Source organism: Notothenia coriiceps, unplaced genomic scaffold (genome assembly GCF_000735185.1).
Source record: "Notothenia coriiceps isolate Sejong01 unplaced genomic scaffold, NC01 NC01_scaffold00032809, whole genome shotgun sequence".
NCBI classification, from domain to species: Eukaryota; Metazoa; Chordata; class Actinopteri; order Perciformes; family Nototheniidae; genus Notothenia; species Notothenia coriiceps.
In genome coordinates, this window is record NW_011365510.1 from 205,857 (window position 1) to 228,344 (window position 22,488).

The window sequence follows — 22,488 nt, forward strand, 5'->3', positions numbered from 1 at the left end:
CTTCTCTACCTTTAATGTTTAATGTGGTTATTAATCAGGCAGGAATAGGCTGACCCTAAGCCTCACCTGCATGAGAAACGCCATCTCGCTACATCAATCTATTCTTTTAAAAGACTATTAAAGACTTACACTACACTTTTAGGGTGATTTTATATTCTCAACCAATGATTAACATTGTAATTTATTCTTAACATAGAGATTAAAGCATAGTTCACTCTTCCATTTATGCTTGACTTGTTATTTTTAAAATATTGTTTTGTACATTTCATTGCTGTTTTTTATGTGTTTGTTTTAAAAAACTTCTTCTGGTTCTGATATTAGCTATTCAAAAATATGTATTCTAAAAAGTTAAATGAACTTGTATCCCCTGATGTGCTGTAGGTGTTGTGTACTGGACAGTGTTGGGTCGGGGGTCTCAGTTTGGCTCTATCAAACGCGCCTACATGACCACATTTAACGATAACGGCAACAACCCGGTGAAGGAGGTGGATATGAACCTGAGATACATCGCCAATCCTGACGGCATCGCTGTGGACTGGGTTGGCGGGTACATCCAAAATAATGACTCAACCATTGCAGAGGTTGCTCTAAATGTTGTTCAGCTGCTCAGTATGTGTTCCTCATGTTTTTACAGGCACATTTACTGGACAGATTCAGGCACCAATCGAATTGAAGTGGCCAAACTGGATGGGCGTTACAGGAAGTGGCTGATCCACACAGACCTGGACCAGCCCGCTGCTATTGTTGTCAATCCATCACTGGGGTATGAGGCTGTTTCCCTTCCTTGATTTATTTATACTGTATAGGGAGGATTTCAAATAGGACAAATAAATAATGTTCTGTCTTTGATTATGTCTGTGTGCAGGATGATGTACTGGACAGACTGGGGCAGGAAACCCAGAATAGAAGCAGCGTGGATGGACGGTCAGCACAGAGAGGTGCTGGTGAAGGAGGACGAGCTGGGATGGCCTACCGGTCTGGCTCTAGACTTTCTGAATGGGAACAGGATCTACTGGTGTGACTCCAAGGAAAACATCATTGAGTCCATGAAGCCTGACGGCAGTGACAGGAAGATCGTCATATCAGGAGGTTAGAACTCTGAGTGTGCACAAACACAAACAATGAAGAAGTTGTATGGGCGGCACTGATATGCAAAGAAAATCTACTCAAATAATAGTGGTGATTCAAAACAGTGATTGTAAACCTATTGTGACTTAAGGCCCCTTCCTGATTGCTAAAAGAAATACACCACCCTCCCCCCAAACATTTTTTAAAACATAACATAACAAAAAAGGAATAGTAAATATAATCCATGCTGTACAGTAGATACCGTATGTCAGGCCATTGTCAACTGTAATGAACAAACAAGTTATTAATTCATATGTAAAATGGCAGCTGTAGCTCGATAATAATATGCTCTCTACCTGATGTAACTCCTGATTGGCATGGTGATATTTGAACCGGTCATTAAAATTATGCATTTAGTTATGACGTTTTTTATTATTCTTAATTATAACATCCAACTGGAAAGTGCTCTTAGTCTCACTGGTTGAATTTCTCTATTTCAGACATTGGACATCCCTACAGCCTGGATGTGTTTGAGGGTCATGTGTACTGGACAACAAAAGAGAGAGGTGAAGTGTGGAAGACCAACAAGTTTGGGATAGGACACAAAGTCAAGGTTCTAACCATCAACCCATGGCTGACTCAAGTCCGCATCTACCAGCAGCAACGACACAACCAGTCAGGTGAGAACACAGAGGGAGTTTTATAAAGAAAGAACATGTTATGCAATCATTGAATGTCAGGTTTAAGGTATCACATGAACCGATGTTGGATTACTGCAGTGCTGACACACTCATCCCTCTGAATGCAAGACACTAAGAAAGGGTTTTCGGTAGATGATAGATAGATATTATACAGTATATACTTTATTGATCCCCATTTGGGAAATCGGTCGGTCACATGATAAAAACACAGAAGTAAATGGATTTGAAAACTTTAAGCAGACATGTTTGCAAAAAAACGCACTTTATTTTATCTTAGAAAGTTTGAATATATCTACTAAATCCAACACAGACAGAATATATAGATTGACCCTCTTTTTGTTTTCTGGCTTAGAAAGGCAGCAATAACAAAGAGGTAAAGAGACACGATGATTAGCCTAAAAGAATAAAAAAGTAATGCAATAATCAAACTGTATCTAACAGTGATGTTCTTTTGTTTTCTCCTCCTCAGTACCCAACCCTTGTAAGAATGTGTGCAGCCACCTGTGTCTCCTGCGGCCGGGGGGGTACACCTGCGCCTGCCCTCAGGGCTCCTCTCCTGTGCAGTTTGACTCCAATGAATGTGACGCAGGTAAACCGCTGCTGCCTGCTCTCTGGTGTTGCCTGTCGTGTTGCATCTCATTTGTAAATCCATTCTTCATTCAGTACGTGTCAGGCTGCTCCTGTGTGGTTCTGTGAATTCTGTGCTGTGATTTTGTTTTGTTGTTGATTCTGTGTATGCCTGGCTTTTGCTCCTGCAGCCATTGAGCCACTCGTTGCAATGCCCGCTGCATGTAGATGCATGAATGGTGGAACCTGCTACACTGATGAAGGCGGTCTGCCCAAGTGCAAGTGAGTTTAGCTGTAGGAGACATTCACACCGGTGATGGAGCGATTCTCATTGAGTCATATCCAGTAATGCAAGATATTAATGGCACTCAATTTGTTTGAAATACACTTCAAGATGTTGTTTCCTCTTGTAACCAAATGATCATGCCTTTCTGCAGATGTCTGTACGGTTATGTGGGCAGCTACTGCGAGATGGGGAAGTCGAGGGGCGCTCCAGGAGGAACAGGTATGGTTGTTCATCAGTTAATTATATTTGTATCCATTTTTTTTAAGTTTCAGTTTCTGAGGAATCAGTGCTTAAGACTCAGGGGTACATTGAGTTTGGGCTACCTTCTCCCCCATGTATCTTCAAATGTCGACTCAACAAATTCTTCCATTCAAAACCTGAGGGAGTCCTTCAAACTGTTGGCTCTACTGGAGCAGATCAAGGCTGAGCGTGATCACACTTCTTGTTTATCTACCTGACTGTGACTTGACCACAGTGAATTGAACAAATACCTTTCTAAACTTCTTTAAGTCGTTTATTTGAATAACTGTTTGGGTCCTAATGATAAACTTATCCTCTATCCATTAACCCTCTGTTTGTAACATAGTTCAAACCAGCTCCAGCTTAAACAGCTAAAACAATAAAAAGCTTCATGATCAACCAAATCAATGTCAAATCAAATCAGGTTTTATTTATATAGCACATTTTAAAAACGATTTTTGGTCGAGCCAAAGTGCTGTACATACAGTAATTACCTTACAGTAAGGACACTATACAGTAAATACAACAGCACAATTTGTGCAGAATATCAATATGAGAAAGCGACACCCTCTGACCTTAGACCCTCACATCGTACGAGGAAAAACTTTACATGTGAAATGTAATAATAATAAATCACATGTAGGGGTTTATGTTGATCAATTTTCTGATAATTGCTGGGCTTTTACTTGTATCAGTGAGCATTTTCATATTGTTGTGTTAGGGTGTTAACTGATGTGAGTACTTCTAATATTGAATTATTGTGTGTAAAACCAAAGAGATGTGTATTGACCTCTGGAGGATGGCAATCCTCAACAAAAAAAAACCACTGGAAATGTGTGCTGAACATGCAAGTTGTTCTTGTTTCTGATAAACCATATTCAGTTGTTGCTATCCTAAAAGCGTGTGTGTTTAACCTGAGCAACAAAAAAGTCTGCGTCAGCAATTTTTTTTAGTCTTGACATGCCAAAATCTTTAATCTGTAACACTTGATTTGATCACTGTTTCACTTCTCCAATTGTTAAACAAACTAAAAAGGTCATTTAAGGAATGAACAGTAAACAGCTAAATGTTTATTAAAGTAGGATTGTTTATGATCAGCACAACCTGAAAGGTTTTAATATGCTTAAGACTAAATATTTTTAAACTGTTTTGTAGCTGTGGCTGTTCTCCTGGCAGTCATCATCATCCTGATCACTGGAGCTCTGGCTGTCGGTGTTTTCCTCAACTACAAACGAACAGGATCGTTCATCCCCTCCATGCCCAAACTACCCAGGTACCTCATTGTTTTTGTTTTTTACTCTCTGTTTCTGCTTACGAATGAAAACTACAGAAGTTGATGCAGGCAGAATTCAGATCAAAGTTTACAGAGTTTTGTTTTTGTCCAGCCTCAGCAGCTTGGTGAAGTCCGGTGACACTGGGAACGGGGTGACGTTTCGCTCCGGTGATAATGTTGATCTGGGACCGGCACACATTGGAGTGTCATTCATTGACACAGCCATGCAGATGGTGAGCCCTGGAAGCACGCTGAGCAGTTCGAATTTTTCCTTAAGTCACTCAAAGTGAACTATCAGCATTTTTTACTCGAAATCCAAAGTACTATGTGGTATTTTTACTTGACTGTTAAAACCGCTTATGTAATTAGTAGTAAAAAATAAATTGATGGCGTGTCTTTATGAGTGTAACAAGAAATAAACTCAAAATGTTTTCCCCCTATAGGATGATAATTTCGCCCTGGAAGCTGGGAGGCAGCCAATCACGTTTGAGAACCCGTTATACGCAACATCTCCTGGAGCGCCCAGTGATCCTGCAGTCATCCACGCCACACAGGTATCATTCATGAATGAATTCATGTTTTTTTCTCCCACATTTTAGAAATAAAAAACCTCATGGATCATGAGTAATAAAAAGCGGTTTCCTTCACCTATTTTCCTCCGTGAAAGGAAATGTGTTTCCACAGTCTTTCTTACAAAAAGGTATTTCATCAAAATGCCCTGCAGTAGGCTTAATGTTGTAACATGTAAGATTATGTCTGTGGATTGTGAGCTTGAGATTAAATAAGACAAGTTCTGGTATTTTGACCTCCTTAGCTTTGAGATAGGGAATGGGTTATCCTTTTACCTTTTATAAAATGATGGTCATTGGATTTTAGGTTTATCAATACCAACATGTATCCTATTAGTGCACACAAAAGATATAAAGAGCAAAAATGCTAGTATGTTTTGTTGCTTTTCAGCACCAACAGAGATTTCTGGATGTACCTCCTGATGATTATATTAACCATTCAAAACAAACAAAAATGTTGATGGTTAAGCCAATCAGATCAATCCTCATGGATTATGAAACTGACATTGTGTTCCTCAACAGGTGACAGTTAATGTGAGTGGTGAACAGTTGGAGAACAAGTTTGTGAACCCGGCATATCACGGAGATCAGAGTGCAGTCACTGTGAACACAACTTCTGTCAACACCAATCCTGCTCAGGTGAGTCCATGTCCGGAGTATGGGTTTATATTTCTCTCTTTTCCAAGATAGACCTAAGAAAATGTACAAGAACAGAAATAGAACAACTAAGCAATAAGCCATTTATTAAGACTCTTACAAGAATCATAAAATGAAAAAACAGTTCATAAAACAATGTAAGTATTTTTATTTGTGTGATGCCACCTCACTGTTTGTGTTTTTCTGCAGGAGTCGAAGTGGAGCTTATTCAAGCGAAAATTAAAGCCAAGCGCCACGTTTGAAAACCCTTCATATTCAGAGGTTAGTATTAAGACACTATTTAAGGTATGAACGTGTTCTCTTTTGGCTTGTTTACCCTCTGCGTTCGTTGTTCCACAGATGAAGGATGACAAGCCAGTAGGAAGCAGCGGGGACTCTGCGGCCCCCGAGCCCTCTCCGTTTGCCCCCCCCGCCAAACCTCGGAAGAGGGAACGTCCGAGCACCTTTTCTCCAACCGAGGACAGTTTCAAAGACACAGCCAACCTCGTGAAAGAGGACAGCGACGTATAACCCCTCTCTCGCAGACGAGGAATCAGAAAAAGAAACACACTTTGCACAGAATTTATTTTTTTATGCAGCCTGTGTATAAAACTTCAAATTGTTTTAGGAAAGAGAAATACATTTCTAAAGAATGAAGAAAATAAGTCCTCTGTGACTATGCCTTTTGACATTTCATATGCCAATTCTTGTGTTAATGTTTTCTTTATTCTGATGTACAAAATGTATATCTTTGCACTGAAGCTGCTGATAGAAATGTTTATAAATAAGTTGTATATTTGTAAATTTGAACAGTAAGATTTTGTCAGAAAATATCTTTGAAATAGATCCTATGAATAGTTCAGCATAAACACAATAACAGAGTAAAAGTGACCGGCATTCTGAATGTACAGCACGAAAATGATCAAAGGTTGTTAGAGAAATGTGTTGAGTAATTGCCACTGAACAAAACTGAAGATGTATCTAAATCTTACATGTTTATATACCTCATTTCAGGGCTGGAAACTAAACAAGAGTAATTGGAATTTAGTAATTGCTTTTTAATTTTACAAAGATATTTGCTCCAGTGTAAACAGGTGTAAAAAGCGTGTGCAAAGCATACTGTACTCTTAATCAAAATCACTTTGTTCCCTGACTTTGAATCAGCATGATCACTGTTCACTAATAATTTTGGAACAATGGCCAACATCAGCTTGGAGCAATACTCCAACGTGCCCTTGTCGGTTTTCAATGTAAATTCATTTAAGCAGTTGATTCTCTAGCAACACGTGACCTGAGGATGCAGATGTACACTGTCATTATGTAAACACGGTGAAGAAGTTCTTAACTTTACAGAATGATTTATTTCGTATCATATTAAGGACATGTCAAAAAAATCTGTATATGTGATCATCCACAACATATGGTTTAAATTGCTGGGACATGAAATCAATAAATGTCCTATTTTGTAACAGTCTTGACACTTTTAAAAAAAATGTATTGTCACAAATCATTTCTTTAAAAACTTTGGGAAAAACCGTCATATCGTTTAGTTTAGTTGCCTCTTTCTTTGTTACCCTTTAGGTGAAGGAAGAAGCATATTGACAACAAAGTCTGACACACATGAAGGGAGGTAGGACAGAGGGATCCAAAACAACTTGGCATCCCAGCCTGCGCTGTAGCGTGTGCGTGGGAACTGAGCCGTCAGCGCGTGCTCCATACACCTGGTCACCTTGGAGATATCTGTACTGCACAGGATGCCCATGGAGAATTCCTGAGCCTTCACATCTGGCGAGGAAAAACACAGAGCAGAGGAGACATGAGGATTTTTTATTTGAAACTATTTGTTGGTGATAGTGATCGACTGTACTTCCACTCACAGTCTTCTAAGTATGTTTCTCCATACGAGTCTTTGACCTCCTGAGGGAGGCGGGTCCACAGCCTCCTCAGGTCAGTGTCAATCAGCTCCACACTGGTAATAGCTGTCTTAAAGAAACCAGGCTCGATAATGCTCACTTTGATGCCAAACTGCTGCATGCCCCTCCTGGAAAGAAGAGGAAAAACATTCCGGTGACCCTTTTTTTAAATGTCTGATGTAAATAGTTTTCGCACCTAGTCTATAAACTAAAAACAGGTGAAGAAAGATAACATATTTTCATCTTGCAAAAAACATATAAGCTTTTTGAATAGAACACATTGCTCAATATTAAAGCAGTGGATCCACCATTTATTACAAATACCCCGCTAAACTTATTTAAGTACTTTAAGTATTTGAATAACTGTTTAGATCCCCAATGGTAAACTTATCTAATAATAATTACACGAAGCCACTGATTTAACCCTAAAAAATGCAATAATAAAAATCACTTGTAGGGGTTTATATTTCTAAAGTACTTGCACTTTTGTTACTTTGATCCATGTTCTGATAATTGCTGGACTTTTACTTGTATTGTTGAACATTTTCATATTGTTTTATTTGGGTGTTGACTGATGTGAATACTTATAATATGTATTGTGTGTGAAACCAAAGGGATGTTCATTGACCTCCGGAGGGTTGCAATCCCTCTAAAAAAACGATCCATTGGAAATGTGTGCTGAACATGAAGGTTTTTCTTGTTTCTGATAAACCCTATTCAGTAGTTGCTATATCCTAAACAAATGTGAAAGCTGCTGTCTCACCTGAGGCTGTCGGAGAAAGCTTCCACTCCCCATTTGGACAGACAGTATCCTCCTCCAATCAGAGACAGTCTGCCCAAAACACTGGCCATATTTACCACCCTGCCCTGAGCCTTCTTCAGCAGAGGCAGAAACTGGAGCGTCACATCAATTACTCCGATCAGATTCACATCCAAAACCTTTGTGAAATCCTCCAACTTCGTCCACTCTGTCGGAGCGATGGGGATTGACCGGCCAGCGTTATTCACCAGACCCCACAGACCTGCAGGGGAAAGAGGAGAGAGAAAGAGGATTGATGTTTGAGATTATATTCACTGATCATATAAATATGTTTGTAGTTGGCTTAATCAATTTCTCATATATATGCCGTATAGGGCGGCAGCAAACTGGTGAATGTCTCGATTGAAGAAAAAAAGTTATTGATCTCCTTGTGCTTTCACTTTTCACATTACACACTTTGCACTGGAATCTGTGAACACCTAAGAAATAATAAGTTATGTATATTGGTTTTATTTGTATTTATCTATTTACATTAACTCTGCACTAATTTAGATTAGTTTCTTTTACACATTTGAATTCTGATGGTAAACTTTACTCTCATTCTGTTTGGGTTTCTTTTGTTTTGCTGCACTGACAAAATCCCATAAATCCTACAGATGTGGGCCGTACAGGGCGGTACAGGGCGGTGGTGGCGAAGTGGATAGGGACTTGGCTTGGCAACTGGAAGGTCACCAGTTCAAGTCCCGGCAAGACCAGGTGCTACCGAGGTGTCCCTGAGTAAGGCACCGTTCCGTTCCCTACACACTAATGGCAGCCCACTGCTCCTAACACTAGGACGGGTCAAATGCAGAGAAACCATTTCGTTACATAGTAAGTAGGCCTACTGTGTAATGACAATAAAAGTACAAAAAAAAAAAAAGATGTACTTGATTAATAAAATCTGAAAAGTAATACCAGTTTTTATAAAATGTCCCCAGTGCAAATTATGGATTGGCATCTAATCGTTATTAAGATGCCAATAAATCAGTGTATATTAACATCACATATTTTTAGGAGTTATGTCCACTACGCAAACCTACACAATCAAACGTAGTCTTGATAAACTCAAATAAACTTTGTTTTATTTTATCAATAACATTTATGTTTGGAGAAGCTTAATTCTGTTCCTGTCTTGTAAAAAAATGCAGACTATGAGGTAAGTATGGTCTCCCGGCCTATAGGAGGAGGAAGAGTTGATGGTCTAGGTTGGCTTTGTCTCTCCCAGTGCCTCCCTCTGACTGGCACCCTATCTGTGAGCACCTCCTGCCGCCTCACCTCGCTCTCCGACCTCTCTGCTCACAAACTGCACCCCCCTCCTGATGCTCTCACTGTCTGTGACGTCCAGCAGCAGGGTTTTTAGCCTGGAGGAGGTCGCTGCTGCCAGGTCTGCTGCCCCTTCCTCTGAGAGACACGCAGCCAGGACGTGGAGGCCTTTCCCATCGAGCTGCCGGGCCAGCAGGTTCCCGAAGCCGCTGTCACAGCCTGTGATGAACACATGCTTCTGCCCGAAGCCCCCCACCCTGTAGGACTCTCTGATGAACCGGCGGATCGCAGCGACAGAGGCCAGGAGTAAAGCACATGTGAACGCCAGGTGTGACAGCATTACCTAAAACACACAAAACATTTGACTTTGATGCCTCTAAAATGTCCTTTTGTTAGTTCTTGTGAATAGCTTTCTTTCTAACATAATTTGTTTTATTTTTTGTATTTATTAGTCAATGTATTGAACATGTCAGAAACAAAACAAACAATAAGTATAATTATAATAATAATGATAACAAAGAGAAGAAAAAAAGGTCAAGGTATGAAAAACTAAAATAATCTCAAATTGTCACGGTCATGTTCAACAGGAGCAAAAATAAGCTTAAAAACTTCATTTGTTAACTGTTACTTAATAATGTTACTGTTTTTATCAGTTTTAAGTACTTTTAGCCATATTTCTTGTATATAAGGTGCTTTAGAAATAAGTTTGTTATGATTTCAATATTAATATATGGCATCATGCTTCTTTTTCCTTCTTCTTCTCTGTAAAACTTACAGTAGAAGGGAATAATTAAGGAAATTGTGCCAACAAAGATACATCAACTTACCTCTACTAAATACGTCATCAGATTGTCTGTCAAAACCTGAGTGGAGAAATGTTAGATGTATTTGTTCAGTTCAAACATCTTAGATGACTCACAAACATGGAAAGCTAAAAAGGAATACCCAAGGCCTCTATTAACCATTTGCTAAAGTGATTTCTTTTTTAATGAACTGGTTAATCAAACGGCAGGGCCTATTGGTTAATGTCATGATTCAGACTACAATAATTCAATCCAGGATCTCTTTACAGGAAGAGTCTCATGGACAGTTATATAAGATATGCATAGTATGAAAGCTGTAGACAGAGAAAACGAATAACACATTTTGATGTATGACACGCAATTGATAATGTAGGAAACAACAGAGAATTGCACCTTATCATTTACATATGCCAAAGTATTTCCAATGTGTTCAATACATATGGACAGGAGTTCAATTCTGATGTGAGAAATGCACCAAAGTGAAGGACACATAAATAACAGTTTTATCCGTCAATATTCACTAAATCTCTTTGCCAGAGGCCCCTAAAGGCCCCCCATTTGTGATAACCTACAAATTAAACATACACTGTATGATATTAACTTGTAGCTATCAACAAAAACATAGACATTGAAGGGCAACTCAGCCCCTCATTTTAATTTCGAACCAACCTCTAAACATGATCAGAGAAGGCTCCAAAACACATTCCTAATGTTTTCAAAAGCTAATTACTGCTCCAGCGCCATCTAGTGGCTTTATCTGGCCATGACACTTTTCAATAGTTTTGCTGATTTTAACATGTATCAGTATTTCTACACTGTGGTATTGCTACATTTACTTCATAATGAGTACATGCACACAGTCTGAAATGACTCAAATACATAACTCCAGTACAGGCTAGGCAGGAATTAAATAAGCTCCACCACAAACACATGGTGAAATCTTCCTTTCACAAGAATGCATCTGTTATTTTAACCCAAGACAAATAATATACCATATTTGGTTATAATACATTGTTTACCACAAACAAATTAACTTTCATTGTATTTAGCAGTGGAGATCAGATCAAACCAATCTGCATACAAACCAACACAAGGTAAGCAAGATGTGTTGTTGTATCTTTCAGTAAACCTTTTTATACAATTTCCCTTCAAAGGAAGCACAATGGAATACGTCTTAAGAGCTTTATGGTATCTTCGCAACTTTTATTTGAGTGTAACACTTAGTCTGGCTGTGCTGGTATTTCTTTTAAAAATGTAGACAAACCAAATCAAACCACCAGAAAGCATTAAAATCACATGTGCTAGTTTTGTTAAAAAGAACAAAACCAGTCATATGTCACTTAATTTTAACTCCAATAAATAAAAAATAATTAGGTCCATCCAAATCCTGTGTGGGTTCTTCCAATGAGAACAAAGCACATTCACACTCATTCAAGATGTGTAAAATAATAGTGCAAACATACCATGGCTGCAGGTCTTCAGAAGAAGAGAATAATTGAAGTTACAATCCTTTCTCAGTTTATTTGTCTCAGGTTGATAGGATGATCGTTTTCAGTGCGTCTGCAGTGTCAAGGTCCATAGTGGATATAACAGCAGAGTTAAATGTTTCACCAACATGCGGTTGTGTAATAGGCGACACCAGATTTCATGACCCCTGGATTTGATAACTGCATTCCCTCAAATAAACTCTGAAAACAACAACTCTGCATAAAGGTGACAGATTGCTCTCTGAATTTAGAGGGAAATAAATATGTGAAGGTTTTTAAACAGAGAAAGCGGTTAATAACAAAAGCTTTACAAGTCGTTGTGACTCTTTGTTTACGATCATATAACCTAAGAAACAAAAGTTATTGTCAGAGATCAAAGTCCGTTATCTGCGAAGGCTTTAGATTAGATCTTATAATCAATAGAGCAAGCATGCAAATTTCTTAGGGGTCAAAGAAAGAATGAAGAGCCAAACATTGATGATGATACAGAAAATGTTTATGTATTTTCAACGAACCTTCATGTACAAACATTTATAGCAGTAATATAAAAGTGACAAGAAATCTTTAAATTAGCCCATGTTTTTCTAACACAACTGATTTGGCAGGAACTACTTATACTTTTGGTTTAAACGGAGGGGCATTTCCACGGAAAAGCCTATCAGCGATGCTGGTTGGCAGGTAGGCCGCAGGCAGCCAGAAGAACTTGGCGTCCCACCCAGCGGAGTAGCGAGTCTGAGGGTAAACGGCAGAGATGGCGTGCTCCATGCAGTACACCACCTTCATCAGGTTCCCATCAGTCAACATGTTAAACCTTTGTTCCAACATGTCAATAGCTGAAAGAGATGCAGGGAAACACTTTAATTTACAGATCTAGTCATTTGTAATTAGTTCCTGTCCTGATAATATGGAAGTGTCTTGGAAAAATATGTTTAATTTGGCACTTATTATATTCATTCACTACCACTTTCACTACTTGTTCTGCTTTCTTTATCCAAGTAAATATACTGTACATCACACAAATAAGCCATTTAATTAGGATTTTGCTTAAACTACAAAAAATACTTAAATTAAAGTCTTCAAATATTAGACAGTGGAGAGAAAAGTTGATGACTTATGTTAAAGTGAAGATTTAGACAAACCATCTCATCAATGTCGGTGAATTAATCAGGGAAGTTTTGAGCTATAACAATTAAAAAAAGGTTATTATACATTTAAAAATGTAGAGTGACTCACATGCTTGCAAGTAATCAGGTCCATAGTCCTCCTTCACATCCTGAGGGAGTCGCTCCCACAGCTGCCTCAGGTTCTTTTTCATCGCAACTGTATCAGTCACATTGGTTTTGAAGAAGCCTGGCTCAATGCATGCTACCTTAATGCCAAACGGTGCCATGTTTAGCCTGTAACACAAAGGTTGTTGGCTGTAAGTCAAAAAGATACTTGTGAAAATAACAATGTGTGTGCAGCATTAAAAGGCAACATCTCTCTTACCGCAGACTGTCGTTGAAGGACTCCACTCCGAACTTGGACACGCAGTAAGGCCCCCCAAAGGCGCTCACTCGCCCAAACACACTGGCCACGTTCACCACTCTGCCTTTGGCCTTCTTGATGAGAGGGAGGACGCTCAGTGTGACGTCGATCACCCCGCAGAGGTTGACAGCCAGCATGTTCTTGTAGTCGTATATAGTCATCCAGTCCGTGGGGCCGGAGGGCAGAGCGATTCCAGCGTTGTTCACGACGGCCCAGAGGCCTGGAGAACACAACAAGATAATACTAAGCCATAAAGCCAAGAGAAAAAGTATAATAATAATTGACCTACCAATAGCTGCTAAAATATTCAGGATGCTACGAGAATAGCATTACTCTACTTATAGGCCATAGAACAATGGTAATATATAAATTGGTAGGTGACATTTTAACATGCACTGGACATTTGGGCATGCATAAAACAAAAGGGAAACAGAAAAGGTGAGAAATATTTGTCATTACAACAACCAACCACCAAAGTATTCAGGCTATCCCCACCAGCAAACATGATCACAGGTTATTCTGAAACACTGGCACATAACCCTTTAATTGACATGATATCATGACATGATTAGATTTTAAAACGATTAAGCTGACAAGATATTAGGTCAATTATTGAGGGGCTGATCGGTCGATTTGAATCATTTCAGAGGGTCAGTATCTGTTTTCAACTGATTTCAGTCTGCAGGCTCTAGAGATGATCAGCACCACCCAATTTAAAATGTGCAATTCATGACTATGGACTCACCAGACATTGTTTGGGGGGGCAATGAATGAGATTTGGGCAATAAAAGAAAAGGAATGATCATTGCTTCTCTACTGTTGCTTCTCTACTGTTGCTGCTCTAGATAACCTAACTATATTTACCCTAAACGTGTAAGGATATTAGAAACTTGTGATGAAAGGGAATGAGCAACTCAAAGCCACTTACCCTTCGGTCCAACCAGAGTCTTGATGAGAGCTGCGGCTTTCTCCACACTCTTTGAGTCGGCAACATCCAAGTGAAGAGTCGCCAGTCTGTCGGAGGTGATCTTCTTCAGCTCTTCTTCACCCTTGTCAGTGTAACAGGAGGCAATCACGTTGAAGCCCTGCTTGTCAAGGTGTCTCGCGAGGAGATTACCAAACCCAGAGTCACAGCCAGTGATGTAGACATATTTGTCTTCTTTTTTGGTCACTCTCCTGCTACCCTTGTACCAGCGATAGATGCACCAGGGAACCACCAGTCCAAGGGCATAAAGGTAATGCTTTTCTAAAAACAAGAAGGTCAGAGTTAAAAAGACAAACAAACAAAGATAACTGGGCACACAAGGAGTCATCAAAGGAAAACATTGTTATGCTCCCAATAAAACATCTATTTCCTCTTAATGACATGGCAATGTTTCCATCTGTAAGGCTTACTGGCACTATAGGAAATAAATGTTCACATAACGAATGCAAATTCAATATTTAGATATGTTGTGATAGATGGATAGTCGTCCTTGTGGTTTTTTAGGCCCATTTATTTTGAGCTCAGTTTGAATTCCAGTACCGTAGAATATTTGACCACAGAGTTAAAAAAATTATCAATATACCGGTACCTTCAAGGTCCATTTATTAGCTTACCTGGAGTTTTTGGTTGAAACACAAAATCTACTGCAGCAAATTAGTTTGCCTTGTTGTGACTAAATGTAACACTTTGATTTGCGACCTAAACGTTTAAGCCAACATTGATGAGAGACCTCAAGGCAGCCAGATGAATTGGAAATGTAAACATCTTAAAAATGTCATGAAAAATGGGCAAACTCCAACTCCATCAGCTGATAACAGCTATGTCCAACAGCTACTGTAGCTACCTTAAAGTGAGATTGTGATTTAAGCTACAGCTACTTTACTTTTAAACTAACTTTTACTCATATCTTACAAAATAGTTGGAGGTTTTCATTAGGATTATTACATAGTACTTTTCAATCCATCCCCATTATCAGCAAACACTACATTTGCAACCCTGGACTTATTGTCTTCAAGCTGATGGCATTATAACAATTCATAATATTATCACTAGGCTGCAGAAGAAGTAAAAAAGTAGTACATGACAGTGCATATACAGTAGGGAAACCTGTCTCTCTCGTTGGGTGGTTACATTGCATTTAGGAATGCCTATTGTGAAACACATTTTTGTGCGATGAGCTCCTGACTGCACCTCCTTATTTTAAATTGATGAATTACAAGCCCAATGATACTTATAGTTTATCACTTTAAATTATTAAGTAAAAAAACTCTGAGCCATTATATATTTTTGTCAGGGCAAAATGTGATCTTAACATGGCTTATTCTCAGTTAAAAAAACAACATTAAGTTCACCTTTATGGACAACAGGAAGAAAATTTATAGATTTGCTTTGAGAAACAGGGACTTATTAAATGAAACGATTTTTCAATAATTTAAATTGTTGCAGTCATTTCTGTCGATCAAATTGATGATTGAAATCTAAACAAATACATATTAAGACAAGTAAAGCCAGTGGAAATACGTGATGTAAATTTAAAAAAACTGATACTGATTAGGGGTCCAACTTTTCCTTAATTATTCAGAGGAGCATTTGATTGAAAAAAATACCATTAAAACTGTGAAAATACTAATCAAAATGTTATTTTTAGCACGACCGACAGACAGCAAAACTCAATTATATTCGGGTACCCATCATAAAGACATAGAAAAGCAGCAACTACTTACGATTTATTTGCTGGAACATGGTATTCATGGTTGAAAATCTCACCGAAAACGCTGAATCAAAAGTTTGCCAAATTGTTACTGGAGTCATTGTTGTAACTAAAACAGCCAGATACTAACACGTTTCCTTGTGTGGAAGAAGATTCACAGAACTGGTTCTTGTTTCAGGTTTTCCTAGTTGAACTTTCGTTGAGGGAAAGCCAAACAAAACCTTACGTGTAGAATATCATTTGTGAATGGATCCGTGTCTTATTCCAGAGCAGCAGGATGTGAATCTTCAGGAGAGACACTGAACTGGTGGAAATTCATTCACCATCTCTATTTATTTCCTTTTTATTTTTATTTGAAAGCAACTTCCGGAAAATGCAGGTATCACAAGTGGTCCCGCCCTCTTTTCAGGTAAATTACGTTTGAAGGATGCCATCTGCTGGAGACTGCATGATAATGTAGTTGTTGCCGCCTGTTTGATTCTCTGATTATTTTCACCTGCTAACTTTGTCTTTTTGCATTCCCTCCCCAGCTTTGGCTTCTCATTGTGATTCGTCCTGTGTGTATTTATGCCTGTCTTTCCTTCTCTGTCGGTTTGTCGTCTATGTTCCCGTGTTATATTGTTCTTGCCTGAGTCCCCGTGTACCTGGCCCTGTCCTCCCTGGTCTGTACCATAGGGATAGGGTATGTACTTGTTCAGTTTTCCTGGTTTACTTGTTTTGTTTGGACCTGTCTGGCCCAGTCTATGGTCTGGCCCCATTGTTGTTGTTTTTTTGTTATAATGTGTGTTTTTCAGATATTCTTAATTAAAAATATTCTTAATTGTTATATAAATATATACCCGCCTCCCTCCTTTCCCTGTCAGGTCCAACATCTTGCCAAAACACTGCCAACACATTTAAATCGACAAAATGTCCTTAACAAGGCAAATGCCCGTTTCCTTCATTGGACCACTCAGATTTTTATTTTTACTTCTCAAAAAAGACAAATAAATTCCGGAAATTCTTACTATTTATCATCTGGAACATGAGAACGTTTGCTAATATTGCTTGATTCTTTTTTGAAAAATGATCAGTTCAAATAGTTGCCATTATACCCATTATAAAAAGAAAATAAATGTTACCATGTGTCAAGGGTTTCAGGGTGGTTCTTTCAGGTGAAACTAGTTCTAATTAACATCTCTTTAGATCAATATAAAAGACCCACACCCAACTGTTTTATTTGGTTAAACCTGATTAAAACCTGAAGAGTGCTCCTGGCCATGAAATATGTAAAATGTGGTGGCCATTGCTACATTACCAGCTCTAGATGAATCAGGGATATGTTTAAATCTTTAATTGGAGTTGTGATATTATTTTTCGATTTTGATTAATCTTGCACTGTAACACGTTGGGATACCCATAGAGTCTACGTTGAAATGGCGCAAGTTATATTAAGTGTTGAATGAGAGTACATTATTTACATGTCTAGTGAACTATTTTGAAGCTGTTTGCCCCCTTTTTTCTGATTTAACTGACTTGTACATCTTGCACATTTTTCTTTTCTCTCTCCGTCTTCCATCTTACTGTATTTTACTGTTTTTCGAAACTAAATGTTCTCTAGCAGAGAAGGGAGGGATTGTGACTTACCGGGTACAATCATTCTACATACGATAAGAATACATGTTAAAATGTATGATACTCTTATCTCCCTCAATCAATTCAAAATCAATGAATACATGCATCCAATGATTAGGCGCTGTACCTAAAGTTGAATTAAGTTGATGAAATACATTGACTCAAGCTCCTGTTGTTACCTTTATTGCTGCAATGTATATTTTAACACCTATATTGCTCAATGCTGGCACCAAACAAGCTGCCAAACACAACTGTACATTCAAACAGCAAATGCAAAGAAAGACAGTCTCCTCCACCATGTTGTAGAAAAACAAGCCACATTTTTACCTTTGTTGTCTTTAGGAACGATCTGAGAATGTTCCTAAAAGTGCTATTCTTTAAATATTTTTTTCACTTCGGCATTCAACAGTAACATTGCTGTATTTTGAAAAAGCAACATTTGGGTTTGGCCTATTAAGGCTCTTTGTCAAAAAACTAATTGTCTGATTCAGAATCAATGGCATGATATGCCTCCTCTTTGTCAGGTGTGACACAAAGTTGTGTCCGGTATCTCCAGCTATACAAACAGCATTTGTGCATTCAGAGACAAAAACCACAAACTGGAATCAGCCGTTACAGTTTGAAGCAGTTTTGCTGTTTGTCTAAGCTAAGAATTCTATTGAAATAAACAAACAGGCTTTTATGTTATTTGCTCTACTGATTCAAGTTGGACATTTTTAAATATAAGGTGAATGGTTTGAGGCTCATTCAATTGTAATTTCACTTGCTTAACAAGCTAGACCTGTTTCTGAATATCTGATCCTGCTGTAGGTGATACTGTGTTATTTGAATGTCTTTTAACCTTAGTGGGCATGTTGTTTGATAAAGTATACTGGAAGTTAATAAGGCATGTTTTTTTTTGTTTTTTACATGTATACGAAATTACTTGTGTATTTAGTTAGCTCCTTTAGATGTGACATAATGTCCATGTATTTTTATCTCCTATAATTGTGACTTTGAAATGATCAGCTCCCTTTTGTAGACATGAAATAGAGTTGTTCAACCCTGTTTTCTCCAGCTATATTTACACACAGTTAGGTTTCTGTGAGAGAAAACCTGAAACTGAGTTTTTATATCAAAGTGTGTCTTTGACTAGCCTCCACCTTCCTGTGGAAATATCAACCACCTGTGAATAATAACATGCTGTAAAGAAGGAGCAAATTCCAAACCCAGGCTCTTCACTTCTTGTCCTAGGGGCCATTACCCTCCTGGAAATCCTCTTGATTACTCTTCATTTTTTACAACAGCATATTTTATTAATCATACTTGGTGTACTAATAATTAACTGGGAAATAAGGAAGCTGCACAGTTCTGTTAAAAGCAATGGACTAATGTGAAAAACGTTCTGGATATAATATTTACATCTTAAAGAGGGTGAATGTGATGGATACAACATATTTCTAGATTTGCACATATTTGGGGCATTTTCCTTTTCTCTAGAGACCATTGACTACTTTGGGGATTTATCTTGAGAAATGTATAATAATATACATACAAAATAAAGAAGATTTAAGAAGTAATGCATACTAACGACAATCATTAACTTACTAACTAATGGCCTTTACCCATTCACACACTATTTAAACAGGTGAACCCAGTAATACTAAGGGATGCTTTATTGGTCAATTTCAGATTTTAAAAGTTCCTGGGTTTGTTATCAAGGACACAATGTTATATCTAATAAGAGTCAATGAACTTGGTTTAGTGATGAAATGTAACCTTACAAAGGAAGATTAGTATGGGTTATATTGCTGCCACTACTCTTATCAGTCTAATGGAGGTGTAGATAATGGGAAAGGAGAGGCATAGGTTTACTATGATGAGCCTCAGTTGTGTTGCTGGATCTCTGAAGGAACCAGTGAGTAGTCCAGGTACAGTACAATTTGCTTTTCTAATCCTTAAATTGCTATGCTGTGTTCACGATCGACCAGAAATTCCCTCAAATATTTTTATTTTTATGTTAATCAAGGTACAAATATTTTATTTTGGTTTCCCTAGTAACATGATTATTTTTCTTCAATTCTTATGTTGATGCTGCTGGATGAAAACGGACACTTCATTATAGCAAAACATTTGTATTATCCATTGACTTATTTATGTGTCTAAAGTAATGTCTTAGTGTTTTTTTAAGATTTCAATTCCTTTTTAAATCTAGATTTGTAGGTAGGCTTGGAATTTCGTCATTTTAGGGGCAAGGCCATTTGGCCTTTGGTGCCACACGTTTTTTTAGGGCACAAAGGCCACATGCAGGGCACCAAGGCCATTGAGGGAAAACCATTGGTTTTGGAGCTTACAAATAAATAACTTCACTCTGATAAGAAAAACACACGAATGAGACGGAAAACAAATCACTTTTTTAATATCAATAATGTAAAACATTATAATAGGCCTATGCCTCCTTATTACAGTATACAAAATGAAATACTCTACTTTGAATAATTACTGTTTGGTATGTTTTCTATCTACTAGGCTACTTCTCCCATTCACAAATCTGAAATCAAACCAAAAAAATCTAAAATTCTATTAATATGTAAGAAATATATTCCATTTCAGAGCAGAAGAAATAGCCTTCAAGGGTCAAACTCTGCACATACAGTGGGGCAAAAAAGTATTTAGTCAGCCACCAATTGTGCATGTTCTCCCAATTAAAAAGATGAGAGAGGCCTGTAATTTTCATCCTAGGTATACCTTAACTATGAGAGGCAAAATGAGAAAAAAAAAAATCCAGAAAATCAAATTTTCTGATTTTTAAAGAATTTATTTGCAAATTATGGTGGAAAATAAGTATTTGGTCACCTACAAACAAGATTTCTGGCTCTCACAGACCTGTAACTTCTTCTTTAAGAGCCTCCTTTGTCCTCCACTTGTTAACTGTATTAATGGCACCCGTTTGAACTCGTTATCAGTATAAAAGACACCTGTCCACACAGCAGTGCACAGTAAAGCTCGAACAATCAACTGTATGAACAAGCAATACTTTGAAGTGTGTGTGTGTGTGTGTGTGTGTAATCAATTTTTTCAACTCGAGCGTAAAATTCACGTGACACGTTCTCGCGGTAGCCAATCAGCAGTGAAGATCTCAGCCACTGACGTTGAATCAGAAAACCAAAACATCAGCCGTTAGCTGTTAGGACAACGAGCTCACAGCTCCTCATATCTGTTCAGAAACTGGACAAAAGTTAAACATGAACAAAACACAGACTGTCTGTGTCATGGCGAATACAGTCGCTGATACGATGCGTGGAAAAGGTAGGACCCAAAAGTAGACTACAAAGAAAAGGTCAAAAGGTCTAGAAACAAAAGCGAGCTTTATTTAAAAGCTGATGAACAAAACATGGCATGAATCTAAACGTAGCACAAGGAAACAACAACACAAGAACTAACCGTGATCCACATGGAGGGAGACAGGAAAGACAAACAATGAACCGACAGGGGAACACAGGGAAAGACAAGACTAAATACAGAGAGGGGGAATCACGGGACAAGAAACAGCTGGGTAAAGGAGGGAGAAACAGAAGGGCAACAGGTGAACACAATGAGACAATCAGACACACCAGGGAAACTAACGACAGGAAGGCAAACACAGGAAGAAGGATCAGACAAGACACAAGGAGGAAAACATGCTAAAGGGAACACAGAACAGCTAAATAAAACCAAAACTTAACACACAAAACTCAAATCCTGACAGTCGCTGCTTTATTTCTGTCTTTAGGACGTTGTTGTGAGTTTGGACGGAGCAGCTACAGGATAGTTTAGCCTGATCGATTCGTTCTCCATTAAAAAAACACGCATTTTAAAAGGTTTTTCATATACAGTCTATGGGTTTTTCGCCTGCCGTCTTGTCTGTACAATTGTCAAAGCATTAGTTCTTGGTTTTTACTAACCGTTATCAGTATTTTTTTATTTCGGCTTCATTTTGAAACGTGTATTACAATTAAATCACGGTAAAATATGTTAAGTGAGTCATTCTACAGAAAAGGTGGAATCTGGGTGATACAAATCTGCTGAAATATATTCCTTCTAAACACATCTAAAACCTGTTAAATAGCAATAACTAACTCTTAACTTGATGAATCCACAACAAGTAGAGCTTAAAGTATTTTTATTATTTTTATATTTTTATACATTATACAAAGCTTATTTATATAGGAACGTTACTGGTGTTACGTGTTACCAGGAAGAAGAGTAACACCAGTGACGGTAACACCAGTGACAATTTGGAGAAAACACTACCATTTTAACAAAATGGCTGCCATGTGTCAGACCAAATATGGCTTCAGTCAATATAAGAATCGTTTAACTCTTCAATATAATACATTTTCCCATTCAGATGTTCACCCCTAGGGCCATCGGGAGGACCGGGAGGGAGCGAGAGAGACCTTACGTGTATTGTTGCTGTTAGCATCTGGTGCTAGCTAGCTGCGCTAACGGATATAAGGAGCTGTTTAAATGAAAACAGAGGAGCGACATTTCGCCGACAACTGCGCCGAGCACTTGACTTAGCCAGACAGTGGGACATTGTACGAAAAGACAGAACACTTACCCCCCTTACAAGCAACTAATTGAGTGCATATATTGCAGCTTGCACTCTCGACGCCACTACATTTGTTGAAGCGCACCCAGACCTTTGATCGCTTCGCTCTGTCCGCCATGCCTGCTGCGGGAGTCTCACAACAATAATAAGAGCGCTGTTGAGAGAGATGACGAGTGGCATTTACAGTGGCCAATCAGAGGGGTCTCAAACCGGATACATCACATGGGATGAGGGTTCCCAACCAACCAGAATGGTTTAAAGTTAAACTAAGGAAGTAGACGTACAATATACCGACAGCAGCACCGTTTGTCCAGCGGCTTAACGGTATACCGATACCGTCCAATCAGGTACCGGTATTGACTTAGTACCGGTTCTCGGTACCCATCCCTAGATATGAGTAACACTAATGACAGACTTGAAAGACGCACGTAACATTTGAAGATAAAATGACACCTTTAACAAACAAAGTAATC

The 22,488-nt window shown here is 38.4% G+C and overlaps 3 protein-coding genes across 3 annotated transcripts in view; 1 reads left to right on the forward strand and 2 right to left on the reverse strand.

Moving 5' to 3' along the window:
* The window catches only part of lrp2a (low density lipoprotein receptor-related protein 2a), a 47,957-nt gene extending 41,698 nt beyond the window's left edge, over positions 1 to 6,259 (forward strand). The window contains exons 66-78 of the mRNA XM_010789381.1: positions 382 to 547; positions 635 to 763; positions 866 to 1,089; positions 1,569 to 1,748; positions 2,239 to 2,358; positions 2,528 to 2,618; positions 2,774 to 2,841; positions 4,018 to 4,135; positions 4,248 to 4,368; positions 4,579 to 4,689; positions 5,227 to 5,343; positions 5,551 to 5,622; positions 5,701 to 6,259. Of these exons, the coding sequence (XP_010787683.1) occupies positions 382 to 547; positions 635 to 763; positions 866 to 1,089; positions 1,569 to 1,748; positions 2,239 to 2,358; positions 2,528 to 2,618; positions 2,774 to 2,841; positions 4,018 to 4,135; positions 4,248 to 4,368; positions 4,579 to 4,689; positions 5,227 to 5,343; positions 5,551 to 5,622; positions 5,701 to 5,871 (1,688 nt within the window). The 3' untranslated portion in view covers positions 5,872 to 6,259. The remainder of the gene's footprint in view (positions 1 to 381; positions 548 to 634; positions 764 to 865; positions 1,090 to 1,568; positions 1,749 to 2,238; positions 2,359 to 2,527; positions 2,619 to 2,773; positions 2,842 to 4,017; positions 4,136 to 4,247; positions 4,369 to 4,578; positions 4,690 to 5,226; positions 5,344 to 5,550; positions 5,623 to 5,700) is intronic.
* A 96-nt stretch (positions 6,260 to 6,355) lies between these two features.
* On the reverse strand, positions 6,356 to 11,686 carry rdh1 (retinol dehydrogenase 1). Its single transcript, XM_010789370.1, has 6 exons — positions 11,582 to 11,686; positions 10,143 to 10,178; positions 9,328 to 9,658; positions 8,017 to 8,275; positions 7,218 to 7,381; positions 6,356 to 7,125 (listed from the first exon to the last, which is right to left on the reverse strand). The coding sequence occupies exons 1-6, from the start codon at positions 11,582 to 11,584 to the stop codon at positions 6,911 to 6,913; spliced, it is 1,008 nt and encodes a 335-aa protein (XP_010787672.1). The 5' UTR covers positions 11,585 to 11,686; the 3' UTR covers positions 6,356 to 6,910.
* Positions 11,687 to 12,083: 397 nt separating this feature from the next.
* Positions 12,084 to 16,168, reverse strand: dhrs9 (dehydrogenase/reductase (SDR family) member 9). Its single transcript, XM_010789371.1, has 5 exons — positions 15,842 to 16,168; positions 14,061 to 14,378; positions 13,094 to 13,352; positions 12,839 to 13,002; positions 12,084 to 12,438 (listed from the first exon to the last, which is right to left on the reverse strand). Exons 1-5 carry the CDS (start codon positions 15,927 to 15,929, stop codon positions 12,218 to 12,220), a joined length of 1,050 nt encoding a protein of 349 aa, XP_010787673.1. The 5' UTR covers positions 15,930 to 16,168; the 3' UTR covers positions 12,084 to 12,217.
* Between the last annotated feature and the right edge of the window lie 6,320 nt (positions 16,169 to 22,488).